Source organism: Lissotriton helveticus, chromosome 8 (assembly GCF_964261635.1).
Source record: "Lissotriton helveticus chromosome 8, aLisHel1.1, whole genome shotgun sequence".
Taxonomy (NCBI): domain Eukaryota; kingdom Metazoa; phylum Chordata; class Amphibia; order Caudata; family Salamandridae; genus Lissotriton; species Lissotriton helveticus.
Window position 1 is genome coordinate 927,722,214 of NC_136069.1, and position 24,937 is coordinate 927,747,150.

Consider the following 24,937-nt stretch of genomic DNA (forward strand, 5'->3'; position numbering starts at 1 on the left):
TGCAGGCCTGGATTCAAGCTGTGGGCCCCCTCTAGTCCACTGAGTGTTCTGGAATGCCTTGGTTCAAGGACCCCCCTGGTTGTGGGTCAGTGAGCACCAAGAAGATGGGAGTCCCAGGAGCAACTCGGGATGCGGCACTGCGCCTCTTCAGTGGGCAGTGGTTGGAGGAGCTGTAATGCAGGGTAGGCCGCAATCTCAGCCCGAGGTCGCACATGGCCGCCAGGCGTGGTGGGAACAGAAGACCGGGGGCCAGGCAGGCCCTGCAGAGGTGTACCGCTCCCTTCTGCTGCGCGGCTGTGAGTCGCGTTGAAGCTTTCCAAAGCAGTGGGGAACAGGGAGCCGAGGTCCCCAAAAGTGCGCCTCAGGGAAGCTGCCCGGCAGGTCCCGCTCCATGCGGCCCGCCGATTAGGCCAGGCGAGGCCTGCATGCCATGGCAGGGGAACAGTCATTGCTGGGCAGGGCACCCCAGGTCTCCGACCGCGCCTCGCACATACCGGTGGTGTCCGGGTATCAATATAGCGGTCAACCGGCCTGGAGCTTGAAAAATGCTTTGTGAAAACACTGCTAGGGCAGGCAGCGGGCATTAACTCAGAGCAGACACGTCCTACCTCGCCGCCATCTTGGCCACACCCCACTCTAGCACTCCTTTAGCTAGATATTCTCCTAATGTCACTCTGTAAGGCTGCACCTTTCTCTTCGACCCCTCTGTTCAGTTTGGATCGATTTTGCTGCTTTGTTCCTACGAACTTGCTTTTCTGCGAAGGCTGAGGTTCATGCTCTTACCTCTCAGCTCTCTGTCTACACACACTCATTGAGCCCGGCCTCCCTCCGGTGTATTTTCTTGCTTCCCGGTTCACCAGGTCCGGCTCCTTCTCTTCTCCTTGAAGCGACGCAGAATCTTCAGTTTTTCACTGTTCAGGGTCCTGTCACTCCCTCGTGGCGCCACTTCCCTTTCTCCTGTGTCAAGGTGTCAGCAGGAACGGAGATGTGCACAGATGATGGCGTTTTTCGGTGAACGAGGCTTAGAACTCCGATAGTGAGCTGCCATCTTAGTCTTCTACTAGGTCACGCCTTGGGTGGATTTTTTTAGGAATTATTAGTTATGTTGTAATATATATTCAATCAATCAATCAATCATCAGAATTTGTATAGCGCGCTACTCACCCATAGGGTCTCAAGGCGCTGGGGGGGGGGGTCGCTACTGCTCGAACAGCCAGGTCTTGAGTTGTTTCCTGAAGGAGAGATGGTCCCGGGTCAGCCGTAGGTGAGTGGGGAGGGAGTTCCAAGTCTTGGCTGCCAGGTAGGAGAAGGATCTTCCTCCGACGGTGGATTTGCGGATTTGTGGGACAGAGGTGAGGGCGAGGCTGGCGGATCGGAGCTGGCGGGTGGGTGTGTAGAATGTGAGGCGGCTGTTGAGGTACTTCGGGCCCGTGTCATGGAGAGCCTTGTGTGCGTGGGTGAGGAGTCTGAACGTGATCCTCTTGTTGACGGGGAGCCAGTGCAGGTCTTTCAGGTGGGCAGAGATGTGGCTGTGGCGAGGGACGTCCAGGATGAGTCGTGCTGAGGCGTTCTGAATGCTCTGGAGTCTTTTCTGGAGTTTGGCTGTGGTTCCAGCGTAGAGGGTGTTCCTGTAGTCCAGACGGCTGGTGACAAGGGCCTGGGTGACCGTCTTCCTGGTTTCGGTGGGGATCCATCGGAAGATCTTTCGGAGCATGCGCAGGGTGTTGAAGCAGGATGACGAGACGGCGTTGACTTGCTTGGTCATCGTGAGGGAGGAGTCCAGGATGAAGCCCAGGTTGCGTGCGTGGTCCGTTGGCTTGGGTGCGCTGCCCAGGGCAGGGGGCCACCAGGAGTCATCCCAGGCGGAGGGAGATGGTCCGAGGATGAGGACTTCCGTCTTGTCTGAGTTCAGTTTCAGATGGCTAATTTACATCCATTCTGCGACGTCTTTCATTCCTTCCTGGAGGTTGGCTTTGGCAGTGGCGGGGTCGTTGGTGAGGGAGAGAATCAGCTGGGTGTCGTCAGCGTAGGAGATGATGTTGAGGTTGTGTTGGCGTGCGATGGCTGCGAGAGAGCTCATGTAGACGTTGAAGAGGGTGGGGCTGAGTGAGGATCCTTGCGTAACGCCGCAGATGACTTCGGTGGCCGCGGATCGGAACGGGGGAGGCGGACTCTCTGGGTTCTTCTGTCGAGGAACGAGATGATCCACTCCAGGGCCGCTCCTTGGATTCCGGTGTTGCTGAGGCGCTGTATCAGGGTGCGGTGGCATACGGTGTCGAAGGCTGCTGAGAGGTCCAGGAGGATGAGGGCAGCAGTTTCCCCGTTGCCGAGCAGGGACCTGATGTCGTCGGTGGCTGCGATGAGGGCGGTCTCGGTGCTGTGGTTTGCTCGGAAACCGGACTGAGAGGGGTCGAGGGATCCGTTGGTCTCGAGGAAGGCGGAGAGTTGTCTATTGACGGTCTTCTCGATGACTTTGGCTGGAAAGGGGAGGAGCGAGATGGGGCGGAAGTTCTTCAGGTCCGTGGGGTCCGCGGTGGGTTTCTTCAAGAGGGCGATCAGCTCGGCATGTTCCCAACTCTCTGGGAAGGTGGCGGATGCGAAGGAGCTGTTGATGATGTTCCGGAGTTGGGGTGCGATGATGGAGTCGGCTTTGTTGAAGATGTGGTGTGGGCAGGGGTCGGTAGGGGAGCCGGAGTGGATGGTGTTCATCAGGCGGGTGGGGTCTTGGGTGCTGACAGGGGTCCAGGTGCAGAGGGTGGTGGTGGGGGGCGCTGGTTCGGAGGTTGGGTGCGTGGTCAGTGCGCCAAAGCTGTTGTGTATGTCGGCGATCTTGCGGTGGAAGAACGAGGCGAGTGAGTTGCAGAGGTCTTGCGAGGGTGTGATGTCGTTGTTGCAGGCGTTGCATAAGTATTTCCGATATTTTTGTTATCAATGTATGTAAAAATATTTTTGGGGGGGTCAATGATATTTGTGTGTTCGATATTAGTTTTTTTTTTAAATAGGTATACAAAGTCAACATTTTTGTTCTTGATATTTTATTTCCGATAATTGTGTTTAGCGATATTTGTTGGATTGATATTATGTCAATGATCCAAACAATGAACCCTTTCTGTAAGCTAGAATTGAAAAGTAGCTTTCCAGGCAAACTTTCTATTGACACTTTCTTCAACATAGACGATTGGAAGTTTAGATAATCAAAAATCAACCTGTACTTAAACTGACCTATTTGTTAATGTCCAGCGGTCCTTACCTTCAAGGTAAACATATTTCATTTTCTACTTATTTTTCCGAATTGGCGATTCATTAACAAGCAAAATAAATGCAATACATTTACAATGTATATAAGTTAAAAATACAGACTTACTAAAATTGCTTTCGCAGAGAATATTCGGTGTACTTGAGGTCTTCTTGCCAATATCAAATGTGCACATTTATGTACAAGTTTCAAGATTTACAACAATGGCTCATCTTTGGTAACTCTGCCTGATTGATAAGGCAATCCGCAGAGAAATTAAGAGAGGTTATGTGGTTCAGTGCTTAATTAACCAACCAAACAAAATACAGTAAGTAATGCAGAACTTCAAAATCTTCGCGAAGTTCTAGAATATAGGTAACACTCTCACTAGAAAAATAAAATGATTAAGGGATCAAAATGTTAAGGCAACAGACCCCCAGTTGCCCAATAGACTCAATAAGGAAAATGTATGACATTGAAAAATAAATTGAAAACACAAAGCTCATGAAACATGAAAACAGTCCTCCAGAGGGTGAACGAGGACTGAAGTGCACCTGGGCCTAACCCACGAGTGGTTGTGGTTGGATCATAATAGTGGGTGTGCCCTGATGAAGGAGGTGCTCACCTGATTGCTGTATCCAATTTGATTTCCAGGTAGTAAACCAGAAAATGAAAAGCTGTAAACCTCAATGTGGGATAAAGTTAAATATTAGATCTTCAGGTTCGAGCGACATGTGCTGCAATGCACTTTTCCGTTGGTTGGATGCTCCAAGTTAGGACTATGAGTTATGTTTTTGTTATGTTATATGATGTTACACTACATAGGACCCTGCAATCTATATATAACATTTTTTTCTTTATTTCGTTATCACAGTCAAGTTGTCATGTCTCTTGTCACCTGTAATAACACTAACGTTGCTGCTCAGCTGTAATAAGTTATCACAGTTGAGTTGTGATATCATGATGCCGCCTGCCTGAGCTATCAGTCAAGGTGAAGGACAGGTCACAGATCATCATTAGAGGAGAAGCTTAAACAATGAAAACAGGAACTGCCTTTTCAGTCTTCTGATCTGTGTTTCTAAATTGAACAGTAATTAAAAGAATAGAGATATTTATGGTAACATGTTTATTTTTTAAACACAATGGGCAATGACAGGAAAGACAGAATCTCCCTGCATGCTTGTACACATTCTGAGCTACAATATTTTTTTGACTCACAAATAAACTAGTTTTAATAGTGTTTTGCCAAAAATTATAAATTACTTTCTGGTGTGTTTACATTTGAAGTATAGATTCAGCTTTTATTCTTCGTGCCTCTTTCTGGCATATGGTCACCGATCTCCTGTGTGTCATGCACTATACTTATAATGTACTGGTGTGGCTACTTTATATTATATTATAATATGTGATATTATATGATATTATATTGTATTATATTATATTTTAATGAGCTTGAAAATCTTCAACCGGACAAAGCTGGAGGCTGGTAATAAGCTATGTAAATGCTGGCAATTGAGTCAACTTTTTGCCTAAAATGACTTTTTTTCTGAGAATATTTTTTGCATAAACTGACTGCCTGTCAGATGGAAGAACATGTGATCAGCAGTAGAGGATTCTGATGTTCCCATTATCAATAACATTACTGATGATGAAATTACCATGTAGTTCTTTCTATAATTGGCTGGAATTTCACTTTCCTAGAGGGCAATATTTGTCACCCACCCTTTCAAACCGAGCTCTATTTAGACTAACCCATTATCAATAACATTACTGATGATGAAATTACCATGTAGTTCTTTCTATAACTGGCTGGAATTTCACTTTCCTAGAGGGCAATATTTGTCACCCACCCTTTCAAACCGAGCTCTATTTAGACTAACCCATGTCCGAAACGTTTGCAAACATATTTTGTGCAAATAGTGTTAAAGGTGTCCTGAGTTCTGCATGAAATACAATTACATAAATGCCTAGTTGAGGCAGAGCAGCAACAACAAAAAACAGTTTCAACTCAGAAGGTGAGCTTGCGGGGGCACAGGACCAAAGTAGGAGGAGGTTGGATAAGGAGGTAGGAAGGTGTTTAGTTACCTGAAGCGTCTTGATGTTTGTTTACTTAACAATAGGTATAATGGGACCTATCTCCCCTAGAAGGCAAGGTTTGTTCAGAGAGAAGGGTAAAATCAGGAGAATAACTACTTTCTGATATTTTTCTTACTCATTTGTCACTTTTGGAACTTCAAATAACCTTTGAGTTAAGCTGTGGGCAGTGGGAGCATGGACAGAGAATGTGTGTTTATCTGTGAAGTAATCTAGTTGCTGAAGTGGGTATTCTTCTGTGAAACTGACATCAATTTGAATTTTATATGGGCCTTGACATGGAGCCAATGAGATCCTTAAGTGTGGAAGTGATCTGGTCTTATTTGTGTTGTAAAGTGATTGGATGAGAAGTTGCATGGAAAATTACCATAAGAATGACGAGGGTGGACTCTGTGAAGCCAGCCAGCACACCACAAATGTGAAATGGGCAAATGCTGAATTGCGGATCAAAAAGTGTGGGGTGTCATTACAGGTTAGCCCTTGCAGAATGACCTGATCTGATGACAGTACATCTGAGATTAATTTCTTAATTCTCTTTAAATTAAAGGCATGGGTCAATGTACTACCTAGTGACTTGGCATTTGTTGCAAAGTATCAAGCAAAACATTGCCATCATGGAGATGAGTCAATGTTTCATCTTTGTTTGCAGCATGAGGATGTTGCTTTTGTTATACTATGTCTGTGATTAGAAGACTTACATATAACTCCACTTTAATCTTTGGCTTGTTTCAGTGAATTTCTAAGGTTTCTGAATATAAGTTAAAATCTTACAGCCTTATTTACATATACCTCTACTTTAGACTTTGGTTTACTCGGTTAATTTGTGTTTATTTTAACGTAAAGTAATATCTTATTACAATACGTTGGTAGGCAATCCCTGCAGTGCACAGCCTTCGGCCGTGCATTGCGAAGGTTGGCTGCAGGGCCTACTTTCGGCTTGATGCTGTGCCCAACCACATGTGGGCTGCCAAACCCCATGCAGGAGGGCAAGCCCCCATCAGCAGACAACCACCCACAGACCTCCACTCCACATTCTACAATTTTTTTAATTGCTTTCCTGATCCTGCACATCACCTGCAGGAGCCAGGAGCTGCACTGGCTCCCATGAGACTCCTGCAGGAGTCCAGAGGGCAATTGTGGCGCTAGACTTACTCCAGTTCCGTGATGAAGACTATTTTTGGTACTTTTTGGACTTTGTAACTATAGAAGGGCAGTTTGTGAATAGCAATGGGCTTACTCTGTTGCGGGTCGGTGGGTGCCCCATCCTAAACCCCTCCCTTAAACCCTTCCTTTTAGTCATAAGTATTTCGAATTTTCCAGCTACTCCCGTCTACATTTACTAAAGAAACATATACTGATGCGCAAGAGATTTCTAATTTCAAGGAGGAGATCTCAGCACAGAAAAGATGAGTGGCTGAGACCTCCACACGTAAGTGTATGAATAGCATTTTGTAGTACATTACTAGTACTATTTCAGTACTACTAAACGTACTATAAAATGTAGCTTGTGAATAATCACCTAAGTGTCTAGGTCTTTGTAGATAGTTGACTTGCCCTCTTTAGCATGCAATACAGCGCTTAGTCTGCAGATGCCTACATACTCATGCCTTCCATGTTTTCTAGTCTTCTTTTTCAGTTTTCTGATCATTCTAATATCTTTTCCTTCTTTCAGATTTCCAAAAGTGCTGATACCTGTTTGTTCGCCTACCCTGAATGTCATCAATCCTTATGTTACTTGTTTCCCTACTTGTTGTAGCTGTACTGTATTTATTGAGGGACAGGGTCCAGGATTGTTTGGACCATTTACCTTTCTTGTTTGTGCTTAGAACAGGGATTTATAAGACTCTATGGGGCATATGTATCAAATACTGTATTTGCGATTCTCAAATAGCTTTTTAAGAATCGCTATTTTGAGAATCGCAAAACGAGATGTGAAAAAAATTCGCAACTATTTAGCGATTCCTTGGTATTGAGAGTTGCAATTAAGGAATGGCTTCCCATTCATGCCTATGGGCCTAGAGGCCCATAGGAATGAATGGGAAGGCATTCACAATTTGCGAGTACCCATTAGTTACTCGCAAATTGCGACTGCAATTTCAAGGGTGCAAGGGTGTCATAAGTACACCCTGATGCACCCCTGAAATGAGCATGTGTGCACATGTGGCGCACATGCATGCCCTAAAGGCATGTATGAGCACCACATGTCACTTTGAAAAATTCAAAAAAGTGCATTTTTCAAAGATATCGCAATTTACAACCAACTTGAAGTTGGTGGTAATTTGCGATTTCTTAAGGAGAAATCGCACAACTTGGGTGCTTTTTACATCGCATTTAAGAAATCGTAATTTGCGATTCCTTAAATGCTTTTGCAAAATAAGTAATCACAAATTCTGCGATTCCGTATTTTGCAAGGGCCTTTTGGGATGATACATCCCAAAAGGCTTTTTCCCGTTTGCAATCTACCCATTTGAGAACGGGAAATGGGCTTCATACATATGCTCCTATAAGCTGCTAGGAGGTTGCTTCAGAGTGCCAGAGTGGATGAAAGTGTATTAAGTGGGTAGAGAAGGAAGGGGTGCACTGATGGTAGAAAGCAAAATAAATGCAGGGGCATTTGCAGCATCCAGAAAGACTGTTCCTGCTGTAGAAACTCCCATATTATTTTACCCTGCGTGGTGACTGGCTTGATACATTTCGGACTGTGCGTTATTACATATTGCAACTGCTCCTAAAATAACGATTAGGCTCATTGAATAAAATGACACTCCTTTGTTAATGAATGAACCTCCCACTGAAAAAATGTTTTCTTGCATTTTCAGCACAGAGACAACAACATCTTCGCAAGTAACGGAGGCTACAACGTTAAAAGGTTTGTTTACATGTATGAGTGAAAAGTAGGAAGAAGATTATGTGCAAAGGATGCACTGTACGCTTATGGTAGTACGCCTGAGAATCACACCCGATGCATGTGGGAGGTGTGACCCTCGTCAGTGCTCCAAGTCATTATTGCTGACAGAAGGCTGGCAGTTCAGAGCTGCACTTGGAGTCCTGATACAATGGCTTTGCCTCTTCCTGAACCCGCTAAGTACTATAGGGGTAAACATCTTATTATTTCCGGGTTGGTTTTTCACCTCAGTCTGACGTCAGAGTAATTCTGTGAGAGATCACAATGCCAGCAGAGCCCGGTGGAGCCATCATACAAATGAGTCCTGCTAGCTGAACACAACACTCTTCTCCACCTCCTGTGTGTAATAGGTAATCTCATGTTAAAGCATTTAGTACAGTATCACCCAATAATTAAAATGTGGGACACAATTAGTTATAAATTGGGGCTGAATTCACCCAGTTGCACTTCCACTATGGTTATTTTCAGGGAGCACAAGGTACAGTCAATTGTAATGATTTGAACTAACGTTTGTTCCCCTAGGATAGTAAAAATTAAAACACATGCACATTACAAAATGTCAGACATATTGTTTGATTTTTTCCTTTCAGACAAATATTGATCTGTATTCAAATATTCAATGCTTTTGTTCTAATCATGTTGTAATCAATAGTGTTTAAAGAGAAGTACATGTGCAACTTAACCAGTTATGTTGAAAAACGCCACCATCTTTTGATTTGCCGAAAATAGTTGGTGACAAAGCAGTTCGGCATCAACACACAGAATCCTTCCACCATGAATCTTCTCATTACAATTGACTGGAATGGGGCCTTAGTCATTAGCAGTGGCTGAAATGAATTCGAGCGTTCCACCCATCAATGTTTTATTTTACTCAGCATGATTCCTTAATTGCGACAAATGTACCCACATATGCTTCCCATGCTCACTGTAACACAGCATTTTTTTTTATGTGTATTTATAGAGCGCGAATTGCTGCCCGGGGGCGTCCAAGCGCTAAGAATACCGTGAACCCGCACTATGGCCCAAGAGGGGAGAGAAATGGGAATTAATTTAGACTGGATGAAATAAAAAGGTTTTTAGCTGTTTACGGAAGGCTAAAAGATTAGGGTTGGCTCTGAGATGCAACGGGAGGGCGTTCCAGGCCCTGGCAGCATTGTGTGAAAACGTCCAGCCTCCGGATCTAGATCTTTTTATTCTGGGAGCCACTGCAAGGAAAGTCTGACTACAGCGTAAGCTTCTATTGGGCGTGTAGTGGGTAATTAGGTCCCGAGTAATCCTGGGGCCAGTGTTCCAGAAGGCCTGATGTGCTATGCACATGGCTTTAAACATAACTCTCTGGCGCACTGGCAGCCAGTGGATGGTTACCAATCCGGCCTTCACTGACTGTCTGCGGGGGATGTCGAGTAAAATGCGTGCTGCGCAATTCTGGACTGTCTGAAGCCTTCTCAGAGTGGATTCCGGGGCACCAAGGTAAAGTACATTATTAAAATCAAGGCGTGACTGAATTAGACCTTGTACGGCTGCTTGTTTGGCTTCCAGGGGAAGGAGAGGGAGAATTCTCCTCAGCATCCTCATGATGCCAAAGCATGTGGCTGAGAGTTTTGTGGCTTGTACGCTGAAGGACAGGGATCTGTCCAGCCAGACTCCGAGACTCTTGATACTGTTTTTGGGTGTTGGCGGGGAGCCCAGACTGGGCGGCCACAGGGAGGCAGGGATGCTGAGGTCTGGGGGGCCAAGGAGCATCAGCTCGGTTTTGTCCCAATTCAGTTTTAAGGACGATAGGGACATCCAGGTCTTCACTTCCTCTAGGCACTCTCTAAGCCCGCCCAGAGCCGGTGGGTTGGCTTCCTGCGTCAGGGAGACCACCAGCTGCGTGTCGTCCGCATAGCAGGACTCAAGCTGATAGCATTCAAGCTGATAGGCTGATACAATTATTAGAGTTGATGTTTAAATAATGAAAACAGAAACGGACCTTTCAATCTTCTTATTCGTTTCTAAAATGAACAATAATTAACAAAATAGAGCTTTTTATGGCGACATGTTAATTTTTTTTAACTTTTGGACGATTACAGGAAAGACAGAATCTCCCTGGATGTCAGTACACATTCTGAGCTACAATATTTTCTTGACTTACAAACAAACAAATTTTAATATTGTTATGCAAAAGAAATGCAAAGTACTTTCTGGTGTGTTTAAACTTCACTTATAGATTCTTCTTTTATTCTTCGTGTCTGCAACCATGCTGTCTCTGTCATATGAAAATGCAAGTTACTATAGCCTTAAAGCTCTTCCTAGCGGACTATACTGGCCATTAAAGGCCGGCTCCAGCATTAAAGGCCTGAGCCGAAGGCGAGGGCCTTTAACAAGGAAGCGGGACTTTAATGGCCGGTATAGCCCAGCTACGAAGGGCTATAAGGCTATTAGAACATTCTGCCACTAGAGGTCAGAATGTTCTAACAAATAAAACAACGGCCTTTCGGAGCTCGACGGGTGTTAAATCCCCTAAGGCTCCGAGAGGCCTTTGTAAAACAACATTGGAATGTTGCTTTGCTAGCTGTTACTGGCCTGTAGAAGCTCCAAGCACTCCATTGTATTCAATGGAGTGCTCCACATTACAATGTTCTAATAAGGATTAAGTGTTTTTTGGTAAGGGTGATGGTGTGACTATGCATTATGAAGAATGCATGGTCACTGGGGTTGCTTATGTTCCAGTTGAGAAGGTACTCGTTTGATTTGATTTTTTGATTTATACAGCGCACGAATGCCCAAGGGCTTCTTGGCGCTAGAGTCAGTAGGACAGTGTAGTTTTCACTCCAGTTTATGCGCCAAGTCTATTTGTGAAGAGCCAGGTCTTCAATGCTCTTCTAAAAGATATTAGCAAAGTGCTGCTCTTTTTTTTTTTTTTTGGTTATTCCTCATATACCGATGATGGGTATTCTAGATAGGTATCTCCTCCTCTCCATATTACGATGTACCGGTCTCAAGGATTTAATCCAAAATAGGTGAGGAAAGGGAAAACCCCTCTAGGCTTAACTGTTTGCTAGGTCTACTCCATACCCTTTAAACTGGAAGATCCTTGGTTAGGTTGGAGACCAAGCGCCAACAGTACCCAGGTGAAATCATAGGAATACTCTCATCTGTTCCGCCAAGCTTCTAGGGCCGCCCAGGTCTTATCAAGGCTAGAGCTGTCGCATGCTATATCAGATACACTAATATATATGATATATTTTAGGCAGTCAGCAAAGATGGGAGAATTCTCTGACTTCCAGCCCTTACAGGTTTCCCGTCTGGCTAAAATCATTACATAAAATATGAATTTAGTCCTCATATCATTGAGCTGGTACTCTACCCCTAGGCCAAAAAGAATAATCTTGGGGGTGATGGCAAAATATATACCCAAAACTTCTGCTATAAATTCTTCAATTTTAGACCAAAAGAGCGACAATCTTGGACACTCAACAAACATATGTAAATCATCCGCCGCGGAAGCCTTGCAACGTGGACAACAATATTCCAGGTTTGTGATCCTTACCAATTTTTTAGGGGATATATACGCTCTATACAGGGTGAACCGATGATTTCGTTTTAAGGGGGATGATTTCGCCACTGTATTTAGCAATTTAAAGGAATCTCCCCATAAAGCTGGTAGATTATCCCATTGCAAAACTTCCGCTTCTCCCCACAGCTTATTAAGTTCTAGTTCTGTAACTTCATCTTTCTCATTTAGTTCCTCATACCAAAAAGAAATCTCTTTTTTCCAGCTCCCTTTTTTCTTTACCAGTTCAAATTTCGGGTTAGTTGTTAAATCCCAAGGTATGGTAGCCCACCAGCTAGATAACTGATAAAATTTGAACATGGTAAGAGTTCCATTTGTCAGCCTAAAGAGTGGATCCCACCCCAATAACTTTGAGTCATCAAGAAGATCCTGCCACTGCATGATGCCCGCTGTTTTAAGGGGGAGCGATAATTGGTCTCTGAAGCATCCAGGTGTTCCCGGGGAATCCCAAATAGGAGCCAGAGGTGTATAGTAAGGGGTGCCTAGTTTTTTTCTGACAAACACCCAATTTCTCAGAGCTGTGTCCAAAACCTTCAATCTAACCTTCTTTTAGAATTTTGGATCCCCAAATTTAAATAAGAAAGATTCGTGTCCTAGAGGAATATCATGTAGTAACGCCTGAAATAGCCGACCCAGGCAAGATGTATCTGCTTTATCGGCCATTAGTCTAAAATTTTTAAAATGAAAAGAATGGCAGTAGTGGAGAATGTCTGACATAGTGAGTCCACCTGTTTTCATTTTTCTTCTTAATTTTTTCAGGGAAATTCTGGTCGATTTAGAGTTCCATATAAAAGATCCTATTCTTCCCTGTAATTTGGCAATATCCTTGGGATTAAATGACAAGGGTATCGAGTTAAAGAGGATAGTGTTCTTTGGCAGAATGGCCATTTTAATTAGGTTTACCCTCCCGAAGATATTCAATGGCAGTCCCGACCAGCGATGCAAGAGTCCACTGATGTCCTTGTAGACTCTATCCAAGTTTACTTTGGATGTCTGAGAGATGTTCTGAACCAGATATATTCCTAAATATCTCATCCGGGGCTTCGTTTCAGGGAGTAGGTCCTCCTGATTCCACTGCATGACCTCTGTTTTTTCTTTGTTGATTCTATATCCAGAGGCCTCTCCGAAGGCTTCTGCCTGATGGAATAATCGACAGATTGATACACCGGGATTGGAAGTATACATTAAAAGATCATCCGCATATAAAGCGAATTTTAGATCTAGTTCATTCATGCGGAAAGGCTTAATTAAAACGTCCGATCTTAGCTGGATTACTAGGGGCTCTATATATAAGTTGAATAATAAGGGAGAGAGGGGACATCCCTGTCTGGCGCCGCGTGTTATTTGGACCCAGTCCGTAAGTGAGTTGTTAACAAAAAACTTGGCCTTGGGATGGAGATATAATGCTTTCACAGATGCTATAAAATTAGTTGGAATACCAAACTTTGACAAAGCTTCCCACAAGTACAGCCATCTAACCTGGTCAAAGGCCTTGGCGGCGTCGATTGCTACGATAGTTAATGGATTTTTTTTCTCCGTAGCAAAGTCGATGGACGCAATAGCCTGGAAGGTCAGCTCATTCAGCTGCCTGCTAGGCATAAAACCCCTCTGATCCTCGTGGACCACAGACTTGATTACTTTGGCCAATCTCGCTGCCAGGACACCCGCAAAGATTTTATAGTCTGTATTTAGCAGCGAGATTGGCCTGTAGGACTCAACGCTCATGGGGTCCTTATTCGGCTTCAGAATGAATGTGACCGTAGCCTCTAACCAGGTCGGAGGGATAGGCTCTCCAGCCTGATGTATTTTGTTAAATAAAGATGTAAGGATGGGGACTAAAATATCAGAACCTATTTGATACACTTCTACAAAGTGCTGCTCTTGATAGAGATTGGGAGGAGGTTCCAGATTTTAATTGTTCCCACTAGGAAGCTTCTTCCTCCCCACTCGACCTGCTTTAACTTGGGTGTCTGTAACAGTTTAGAGTGAGCTGATCTTAGGTTCCTACCTGGTGTATACCATTTCAAATGGTCTTCAAAAACTGCAGGCCAATGCCTTTTAGTGCTTTGAAGGACAGACATTGAGATTTGAAAATTATCCTTTTGGCCACTGGGAACCAATGTAAGGCTTCTAGTCTGTGGGTGACAGGCTCATGCCTGGGGTTGTCAAGTATAAAACTAGCTGCTGCGTTCTGCAATCTCTGCAGCTTCAATAACAACTGCGATTGCATCCCTACATAGAGGGCATTGCCATAGTCCAGTCTGGAAAGGGCCAGAACTGTAACTAGGGTCTTCAATGCCTCAGGCGGGATGAAAGGCCGTATTTTCCTAATCATTTTGATGATGAGCCAAAAGTTAGAAGTAAGCTTATTGATCTGGGCATTAAATGATAGTTTATCATCAACAACAAACCCACATTTTGGGCAGCACAGTTCCCATTGGATCATGGCCAAGGCTAATTGGCATATGATTTCTTTCTGAGGTGGCTTGGTGGGCAAATAACAAGGGACTGGAATGTGTCCCATGTAATCACCAGTGGCTGCATTTAACTACAGCAGTCCATACACCCTGGTTTGCTATCCTCAGTGCTGTGACCTAATTGCAACGGTATTCCAGGGCATTGATCCAGTGCTCACCATTATGTGCCATTAGATTCAAGCTGCACCATACTTACAAGGTCCCAGTAGGCCAAAACCCGTCTGAGGTTGCTTGTGTTGGTGTTCAGAGGGGAACTGGCTAGGCATTTCAGCTGTTGATTGTCCTTAATGGAGCAGGACCAAGGCTAATTTGTATGTGGCGGTTTCCTGTATGAGGTGGCATGGTCGGCAAAAAGCAATGGACTGGAATGTGGCCCAAATAATTTCCATTGATTAGAATAATTCAAGCATTCCCCCCATCACTTTTCTGTTTTCGTCTGTGCAATGCCCTGAGTGAGATAGGTATGCCCAGACTTGTGTCTCGTGCTCCCTATGACATGGGACTTAACCCCTTGCATGCTGATGACGGCCCCCGTCCGTCATGCACTGCGGTGCTCATGTGCAAGTTGACGGCTGGGGGCTGTCATACACCTGCCCACTTGCGATTTTGCCGCACAGGCGCAGAATCGCGGCCGCATGCAAGGGGTTAAACTGCAACCAACTGACGAACCCAGAAAGGCCAAAACCAGACTTGGGTTGCGTCCGTTCCCTTTCAGAGGGTACCTGGCCTGGTAGTTTGGGCTGGTCTGTTCCTATTCGAGTGGGAATTAGACTAATTTGTGTGTAGCTGGTTCCTGTCCAAGGTGGCATGGTGGGCAAACAAATTGAGTAGAATGCAGGCCAGAGTAAGTCCCAGTGATTGAGTTTAATGGAAATACATATGATGCTTCTTCCTCCTGTACAATACACACAAAGGCACATTTGTATGCTTTTTTTTTCAATACAAGTCAGTGAAAATGTGAACATCTGACAGGAACTGTTACTGCAATGAAACAAAATAATGAGCACAAGGCAGTATCTTCTCAAGAGAAGGAATGCAAAAAGTAATTGGAAAATAGAGATGCATAAATAAATGTTGACTGCACTACTTTTCTAAAATTCACGCCTCATTTTGCTAATCCTCTGATTGAGGCTTGACTTGCTACACAATGCAGCAAATGTGCAATTGTGCAACACTGGATCGAATGGCTTCTATGCCTCAGAAATAAATGACACTTTGCAGACAGATTAAAGTTAATGTGCCCTTCAGGCCAATATAAAAACGACATTTAAATGCAGTCATATAACATATCTGTGTATGTTACCGCATTCATATGCAATGGCATGTTTGTAATAAAGTCCTGCTATTATGGCTTGGAATTTATGTTTTAACTTTCTCACTCCCTTACCTAGTTCTGTGAGAGGAAGGCAGAACGGAAATGTAAACTTTTTAGAAGTTTGAGGAAACACTTAAAAGTCCCATAGTCAGGTCCCTGGGACTTGATCTACCACACATATATTTCTTAGAAACTGCATGATGATAAAATGGATGGTTTTGCTGTGTTTGGCTACATGTCATGGGTTGGTGTATTTTGCCACAAGAGTGGTGTGCAAGCAGTTTTTTCCCAAAAATATCTAAAATATGCTGTTCCTGTGTAGCCAATTTTCAAAATCCCCCATCACTATACTTGTTCCCTTTAACCTGCAGTCAAAGGTAAACAAAACTTGGATTCATTTTCTCCAATAGCAGTTTCTGTGTCAGAGAAGCTGAATAGAAATGTTAATTTTTTTTTAAAACGTTGTTTAAAATTCCGAAAGTCTTTTTCAGGGAGGGCACCATGCAAGCTAACAAGGAAAAGGGGTAACTGTCAACCACAAACATTGTTTCATAAACAGATTTTATTGGTTTTAATGAGAACAAAAGAAAGGATTGCCTCCCAGTCAAAGCCCCATAATCCCACCCATTCAAATTTCCAGCAGATTACAGAGGAGCCGCATCTTCCCCAGGCCCAGCCTCCAATGTAAAGGACAAGCCATAGCATTCCCAGCATCTTCCCCAGCTTTTATGGAACCTCCGAGGACAACCCCATGCAATATATATTGGTTCCTCTTGTTTGGCCCACCAGTTTATGATGGATCTCACATTGTATTGCTAGGTGGCACTGGCAATTTCCAGTTACTTGCTATGTCTGTCTTAGCCACTAATGCCTGCAGACTGACCAACCTCCTATGTCCCCACTCTCCCCCAAACTCATCCATAAGACCCAGAATGGCCAATTTTGGGGTCTGCACAACAGGTCTGGCCAGAATATTATCAAGTGACCTGCCTCTCCGGTGCCAATACTGGGCAATCGCAGAACACTGACAGACCATATGGTAAAAATCTGCAATCGGGGGAGGAGCATCAGTGCAAGTAGTCCCAGGGAGAATGCCCACTTGCCAGAGTCTGTGAAGTGCCATATAGGTTAAATGAAGGTAGTGTGACTGGATTAACCTGAGCCGTGCAGATATCGCGAGCTCCCGGGACCACAAGCATATTTATTAAATTATACAATATACTAAATTAGAAAGTGTGAGTAATTTATTTCGATTCTTGTTAAGTGCTCAGTGGTTGGCCCATTCCACTCTTCCTACCTTGAGAAGTTGTTCTGTTGTTTGTCGGCAGAGCAACATTTCAATCCCTAGCAGGATACTAAGTACTGGCATTTGAGGGAGGGAAAGGTAGCAGAAATAGTTTATTACTGCCATACAGACAGCACAAATCTTTTTTTTACAGGTTGCCTTTCAGTCATAGAATGTAATAAGCTATCTTCACCACTGAACTAGATTTTTGATAATATTAAAAAGGAACTTTTAATCAAGTTTCTAGCATTTTTCCTGAGATAATTGTGAAAATTAACTTTTAGTCACAACAGTGCCTCTCAGTACAAAATTGAAACTTTATATCTAGAGGTCAAGCTTTTATACTGTCAGCTCCCATTCTTGAGGGTGAAAAGGCACACCTAGGGGCGACTTAATACATTTATAAAAGTAGGTTTTGTTTACACCAGCACACTTTACTCTGACAAGTGTTACTTCTGGGCTTTATATCTGCAGCCAGGTAGGCCAAATTAATTTACCTGGAGCTATACTTTTTCAACTGTTTGTATGGGACGTATAAGTATACACTTCAGCCTGCATGTAACATTTAACTTCTCTGCCACCAGTGGATTTTCCATATCAACCTACCACTGCCCTACAGGATAGTTAAATATGCCAACTGAGTGAAGCCCATTTTTCATGCTTACATGTACAGAGCAAATGGTTTTTGACACTGAATTACAGCGCTAGAGTGCACAGACCAAAAGGGCAGTAAAAACAATGCCTAAACATAGAAAGACAATTCACGAAGATGCCTTTTTTTCACAGAACGAATGTATGTTAAGCTTCAGCCATAACATCCATGTCTGCTGACAAGGAAATGTACCCCAACTAGGAAGTCCTATGCCTATTTTGCATCTCTAGCACCTAAAGCCAGTTGAAAACATTTACATGGATGGCAATGAGGCAACCTGCCTAAATCCCGAGCTCCGCATCTCGCTGAGGGAAACCATACAAAATAATCCGTCAAGAGGTCCCAGAAAACCATGAAAACGGCTAAACACATGTCAGAAGGTATCGAGCACTCAACGAGAGGGGTGAGAACACAAACCAGCAAAACGGAGGGGTAAGAGGCATCCCGACTAACATCCCATCGGCGTACCTAAGATAGTGACCACTTTCCTCATCAAAGCCATCGAAGCCTGAAAAGTAGCAGCTGAAAAGGTACCACAAGCGAGCGCAACCGACCAATTGTAAGCGGTTCCAACCCCATACAAAAAAACAGAGACAATCACGCATTTGCGGTGGGGAGGGTACCGAACCCAGTAGCGATACCGAAACCGATACAAGCGTGGGGGCCACCATCTTGGAATAGGTGGGGCCGCAATTAAACAACTAGAACAGAAAACGGACACAAAAAAGAAAGCACGAGGAAGAAGCTGAAAAGGTACCACAAGCGAACGAAACCGGCCAATTGCAAGCGGTTCCAACCCCACACAATAAGACAGAGACAATCGCGCATTTGCTGCGGGGAGGGTACCGAGCCCGGTAGTGATACCAAAACTGATACCAGCGTGGGGGCTGCCATCTTGGAATAGGTGGAGATGCAAGTAAACAACTAGAACAGAAAACGGACACATAAAAGAAAGCATGAGGAAGCTGAAAAAGGTACCACAAGCGAGCGAAACCGGCAATTGCAAGCGGTGCCAACACCACACAATAAAATAAAACAGAGACAATCACGCATTTGCGACGAGGAGGGTACCAAGCCCGGTAGCTATACTGAAACTGATACCAGCGTTGGGGCCGCCATCTTGGAATAGGTAGGGGTGCAAGTAAACAACTAGAACAGAAAAAACGGACACATAAAAGAAAGCACGTGGAAGCTGTGGAGAATAAGAACGAGGAAGCTGTGGGGAATGAAAACGCGCTGATACAGCAACCGCGACTCCTGTAAAATAGAAACCCCGGGAACGCGGTCGAAGGCGGGCGTACAGAGACAACAAAACAACCACACGAGGAAGCGATCCATGCGAGGGAGCGATCCACTCAACAGCCCCCAATCCGTACCCTACTCTAAAAACGAAACTAAGCGCAAGGGGGCCATTTTAAAACCAGTATCGCCACGTGATGGGGAAACAATAGACGGTACAAAAGGGGGTGGTGATGGATGGTGCATCTGAACCAATCAAACATTCACACCCAGTCAACAGATCTGGGTTTAATCCATCACCATTCTTTAGCCCACTCTGCCACCCCAGTTCAGACATGGCCATATGCAAATCAGTCTGACCCTGTGCCTCATGGGAACAGTCCAGCCTGAACTGCCAAGCCATGCCTTCCCTGGACCGGAAACAAGCTTCCGAGGACCGGTTTCTGGCATTTCAGCCGTCTTCAGCCCGGCTTGCTTGAATCCAGTGGCAAAGTGAGCAAGGGACTCACGTCTGAGCGTACCCTGCCAACTTATGTCGAACAAAGCGGCACAAAAGGGGGTGGTGATGGACTGAGCATCTGAACAAATCAAACACTCACACCCAGTCAACAGATCTGGGTTTAATCCATCACCATTCTTTAGCCCACTCTGCCACCCCAGTTCAGACATGGCCATATGCAAATCAGTCTGACCCTGTGCCTCATGGTAACAGTCCAGCCCGAACTACCAAGCCATGCCTTCCCTGGACCGGAAACAAGCTTCCGAGGACCGGTTTCTGGCATTTCAGCCGTCTTCAGTCCGGCTTGCTTGAATCCAGTGGCAAAGTGAGCAAGGGACTCACGTCTGAGCATACCCTGCCAACTTATGGCGAACAAAGCGGTACAAAAGGGGGTGGTGATGGACGGAGCATCTGAACCAATCAAACACTCACACCCAGTCAACAGATCTGGGTTTAATCCATCACCATTCTTTAGCCCACTCTGCCACCCCAGTTCAGACATGGCCATATGCAAATCAGTCTGACCCTGTGCTTCATGGGAACAGTCCAGCCCGAACTGCCAAGCCATGCTTTCCCTGGACCGGAAACAAGCTTACGAGGACCGGTTTCTGGCATTTCAGCCATCTTCAGCCCGGCTTGCTTGAATCCAGTGGCAAAGTGAGCAAGGGACTCACGTCTGAGCATACCCTGCCAACTTATGGCGAACAAAGCGGTACAAAAGGGGGTGGTGATGGACGGAGCATCTGAACCAATCAAACACTCACACCCAGTCAACAGATCTGGGTTTAATCCATCACCATTCTTTAGCCCACTCTGCCACCCCAGTTCAGACATGGCCATATGCAAATCAGTCTGACCCTGTGCTTCATGGGAACAGTCCAGCCCGAACTGCCAAGCCATGCTTTCCCTGGACCGGAAACAAGCTTACGAGGACCGGTTTCTGGCATTTCAGCCATCTTCAGCCCGGCTTGCTTGAATCCAGTGGCAAAGTGAGCAAGGGACTCACGTCTGAGCATACCCTGCCAACTTATGGCGAACAAAGCGGTACAAAAGGGGGTGGTGATGGACGGAGCATCTGAACCAATCAAACACTCACACCCAGTCAACAGATCTGGGTTTAATCCATCACCATTCTTTAGCCCACTCTGCCACCCCAGTTCAGACATGGCCATATGCAAATCAGTCTGACCCTGTGCTTCATGGGAACAGTCCAGCCCGAACTGCCTAGCCATGCTTTCCCTGGACCGGAAACAAGCTTACGAGGACCGGTTTCTGGCATTTCAGCCATCTTCAGCCCGGCTTGCTTGAATCCAGTGGCAAAGTGAGCAAGGGACTCACGTCTGAGCATACCCTGCCAACTTATGGAAAACAAAGCGGTACAAAAGGGGGTGGTGATGGACGGAGCATCTGAACCAATCAAACACTCACACCCAGTCAACAGATCTGGGTTTAATCCATCACCATTCTTTATCCCACTCCGCCACCCCAGTTCAGACATGGCCATATGCAAATCAGTCTGACCCTGTGCCTCATGGGAACAGTCCAGCCCGAACTGCCAAGCCATGCCTTCCCTGGACCGGAAACAAGCTTCCGAAGACCGGTTTTTGGCATTTCAGCCGTCTTCAGCTCGGCTTGCTTGAATCCAGTGGCAAAGTGAGCAAGGGACTCACGTCTGAGCATACCCTGCCAACTTATTGCAAACAAAGCGGTACAAAAGGGGGTGGTGATGGACGGAGCATCTGAACCAATCAAACACTCACACCCAGTCAACAGATCTGGGTTTAATCCATCACCATTCTTTAGCCCACTCTGCCACCCCAGTTCAGACATGGCCATATGCAAATCAGTCTGACCCTGTGCCTCATGAGAACAGTCCAGCCCGAACTGCCAAACTGGGAAACAATAGACGGCAAGCGCTAACCACCGTAAGCGCACGCGGGACACAATGTTCGGCGCACCAATAGCGGGAGCACCCGAAATAAAGCGAAAACCGCCGGCAACATAAGAGAAGGGTGCATGTGCAGGAGGTCACCAACTAAACCCCGGATAACGAACAAAGGGAGAACTCTAAACTTTGAGGAGCTCAACGAACTGTACAGATACTTGCAAGACCCGATACATCAAGAAATGGAAACCACAACGCTAGGATCGAGCAAAAGAAGAGCATCACCTGATCCAAGATTGGAGGATGCCGATGTTCGTAACCATGAAAGGAAATAAGAATTGCAACACAGACAACCAACCAGATCTACCTCAGAAGAACCACAAGTCCCAGAACTGTGCCATCACAACAAAGCTATCCTGACCGGCGCCTACATATCCTTTGCACAATAAAAAGAGTCTACCCAGCTGCCCACCTAGTGTAGTGGAACAGGGGGTAGCATTGTATTCCAATAGTTGTTCCTTTAATGGCCAACATTGTGGGTTGCCCTTATAAGCGAAGACAACCAGCACGGACTGAGAAGAAAAACTAACTTTTGGATAAACGTTGGTCACACTCTCAGAGAGGCGGATCAGGGGATCTTGCCGTTGCACGCTCAGCATACAAAGTGAAGGGAGGGTGGGGTGGGTGAGGGGGAGCGGGGGAGATGGGGGGAGGTGGGAGGGGGATGGAGGGGTTTGTCTTGTCCGTCTTTATTGTTGTCCAGTTAGTCCCGTTTGTCCAGTATGTGCATAAGACAAAGCCTGTGTATATAGGCTACTCTACAACACCACTACACTTTTTTCCTTCTCCTTCCTGGTGCCTATGCAGCACCGATCTATAAAACCCCATGGACAAAGTGAGGGAGACCCAGAAGGTGACACACCATGGTAGAAAGAGACATCACGATTCACACACAAGAGGGCGGGATGTTAACATCCTACACACACAGACCATTCCATGACGCACAATAACCTCCCCTCCCTAACAGCTGACCTCAAGATAGTCTCCCTAAACGTCAAGGGTCTCAACCATCCAGTCAGGAGAAGGAAAATCCTAGATTATTTAGCTAAAACTAAAGGTGACATCATACTGCTACAAGAAACAAGACTGTCCCTAGAAGACACGGACAGAATAAGAGCAAAGTGGATAGGGGCGGTCGCATGCACACCAGCGACAAGAAAAAAGAAAGGAGTCATAATCATAAACAAGAAGGCCAGAATGACATTAACAGGGCAACAGCAGGACACCGAGGGGCAGGATTCTAATAACACAACTGAAGAGAGACAGTGAGACAATCCATGTAATAAACCTATACACCCCAAACATAGATGACACACCACTAACTGAACAACAAGCCAAAGACCTATGGTCAGCTTCCTCAAAGAATATGGTAACACTGATCCTTGCACAGACAAAATTCTGGCTGCTACACAAACTCTACTGGACCCCGGCCCGCCTGGCGGCCATGGGCCTGAAAGAACACGACTGCTGCTGGAACTGCGACTTAGAAAAAGGAGACCTGGCACACCTCATACTACACTGCACAAAAGTCAAGAGATATTGGAACAAAGTCTTCTCCTTCATGCACAACATCCTAGGGTGCTCCCTTAAAAAGGAGCTCTCCACCCTCACCAACCCATTCATAACAGCAGATCTACATTCACAACAAGACAGAGATCTGCTAGATCTCTTACTAACATTGGCAACAAAAATAGTCCTCACCAACTGGAAGGACACCTCCAAGGCCACATTTAAAGGTTGGCTGAACTGGGTGGCGTTCTTAAGAGGAGCAGACATCACAACACTTCGTTACACACCATGGAGAAAACCCAACAGGGAACTATGGTCCGCGCTAGACAGATTCTTGAACCCATTCGACCCACCGTGATAGAGCAGCAAACCACGAGTTTTATGTACATGACTCCCCTACCCAAGCAGGCAGCCCCCACCCCATCCCCCGTACCCCCCCAGCTTTACCTCGCAGTCAACCAACACGCACCGCAGAGTAACCTAGAGGATAGGGGCCGACCACAGCGCACAAACCAACTCAACCAGCAGCGTTTGCCAGGTACCCACCAACGGTTAAAGTCTTGGGTTACATGTTCTATGTTGTACAATGTCAAACACAGGGAAGCCAAGCCTCTGTAACCCAGGCTATCAATAACATAACCTGTACAGCAAGCGAGCCACGCGTTTCTGTATTGTATTATATGTTTGTTTAAAAAAAAACAATAAACATTTACAAAAAAAAAAACATGTACATAACTGGCCATCTATGTATTATTTATTTGTTCGAACGGATAACAGATCCATCAACAATAAAAACAATGGTAAAATACAGAATTAAAAAAAACATTTTCAAGACACATAATCATAAGACAACAGTTAATTTACAAATGTGCCTCTAATTGACTAAACTGATTCTGATAACTTAGAAACCAAAAATATTACCCATGGGTTCATGTCAAACTGACATATTCTGCAGGTTGTCTTGCAATGTCTAATCTACAGACGCTTCATAAGGGTGTAATCCACTTGTACCTTGGTTTTAAATATCCACTACGAGAAAATAACACATGCTTCTTACTTTCATTCTCTATATGACACACAGGCCAGATTGGGGAACTCACACTAGGATTCTGGCCCTTAACAGAGAAAAATGCTAAAGATAAAGTTCCCAGCCTGAGCTTAATGTAAAGTGCTCTTTTGCTAGGGGCGGTTGATGTTGTCCAAGAAAAACTGACATTTCAAATCACATTTGGATTCTAAAAAACTTTTCCTCAGTTTCTGACTACCACAGTTGGCGGTATACCTGCCATTTATCTGACTAAAGCTATTTGTGCAGCGTTTGTAGGTACCATTGTAGGGTTTTCTCAGTAACGCCTAACTCCAAAAGGTTTAAGCCAATATCTTACATAAGAAAGTGAAGACAACTACACGGCGCTAGGTCTATGGAATATTTCTCGAATGGACTCTCTTTAGGGTAGTAATTCCTCTGTCACCCAGGTGAGCGTCCAAAAGATTAATGGCTTTATGGAAATAAAATGTTGAATAGGTTTAAGAACCACATTGAGCCGCCTGGGAATGGTTGGGGAGCCCCGTGGAAAAGGATAATGGGTAAAATTCTTTGTAGTTCTAAGAAGTGCAGCCATGCTATATTCAATAATAAGTTAGCTTTTGAGAATTTGTGGAGACCAAATATTGGAATCCGACAAACATATACCCAGATAATCAAATTCATGCTCTCTTTCTAGAACAGTATCATTTAAATTCAATGAATTAAGAGGACTGAATACCACAAAGGCCATAAACAGAATAGAAGAAGCTGAATCTTTCCAATAATACTCACAGACTCGTGTGGGATTTAGACCGCAGCATGGTACTGTTAAACCTAACAGCCTTAGGGTGGTCTTCTCCCAAACTTGTGCCCGTTCTCCTCCATTTTTTTGTCCCAGTTTTTGCTGACTTTTGCCACTGCTAAACAAAGCTAAAGTGCTTGTGCTCTCTCCCCTAAACGTGGTCATATTGGTTCATCCCCAATTGACATATTCAATTTACTTATAAGTACCTAGTAAAGTACACTACATGTACCCTTGGCCTGTAAATTAAATGCTATTAGTGGGTGGGCAGCACTGATTGTGCCACTTATATAAGTAGCCCCTTAACCATGTCTAAGGCCTGCCATTGCAGGGCCTGTGTATATAGTTAACTGCAACTTTTACTGAGCATTCAAAACTACTTGCCAAGCCTGAAAAC

The 24,937-nt window shown here is 45.0% G+C and overlaps 1 protein-coding gene across 1 annotated transcript in view; it reads left to right on the forward strand.

The window, feature by feature from the left end:
* The window catches only part of LOC144773828 (interphotoreceptor matrix proteoglycan 2-like), an 815,142-nt gene that overhangs the window by 392,633 nt on the left and 397,572 nt on the right, over window positions 1-24,937 (forward strand). The window contains exon 5 of the mRNA XM_078658923.1: window positions 8,149-8,198. Coding sequence (XP_078515049.1) covers window positions 8,149-8,198 — 50 coding nt within the window. The remainder of the gene's footprint in view (window positions 1-8,148; window positions 8,199-24,937) is intronic.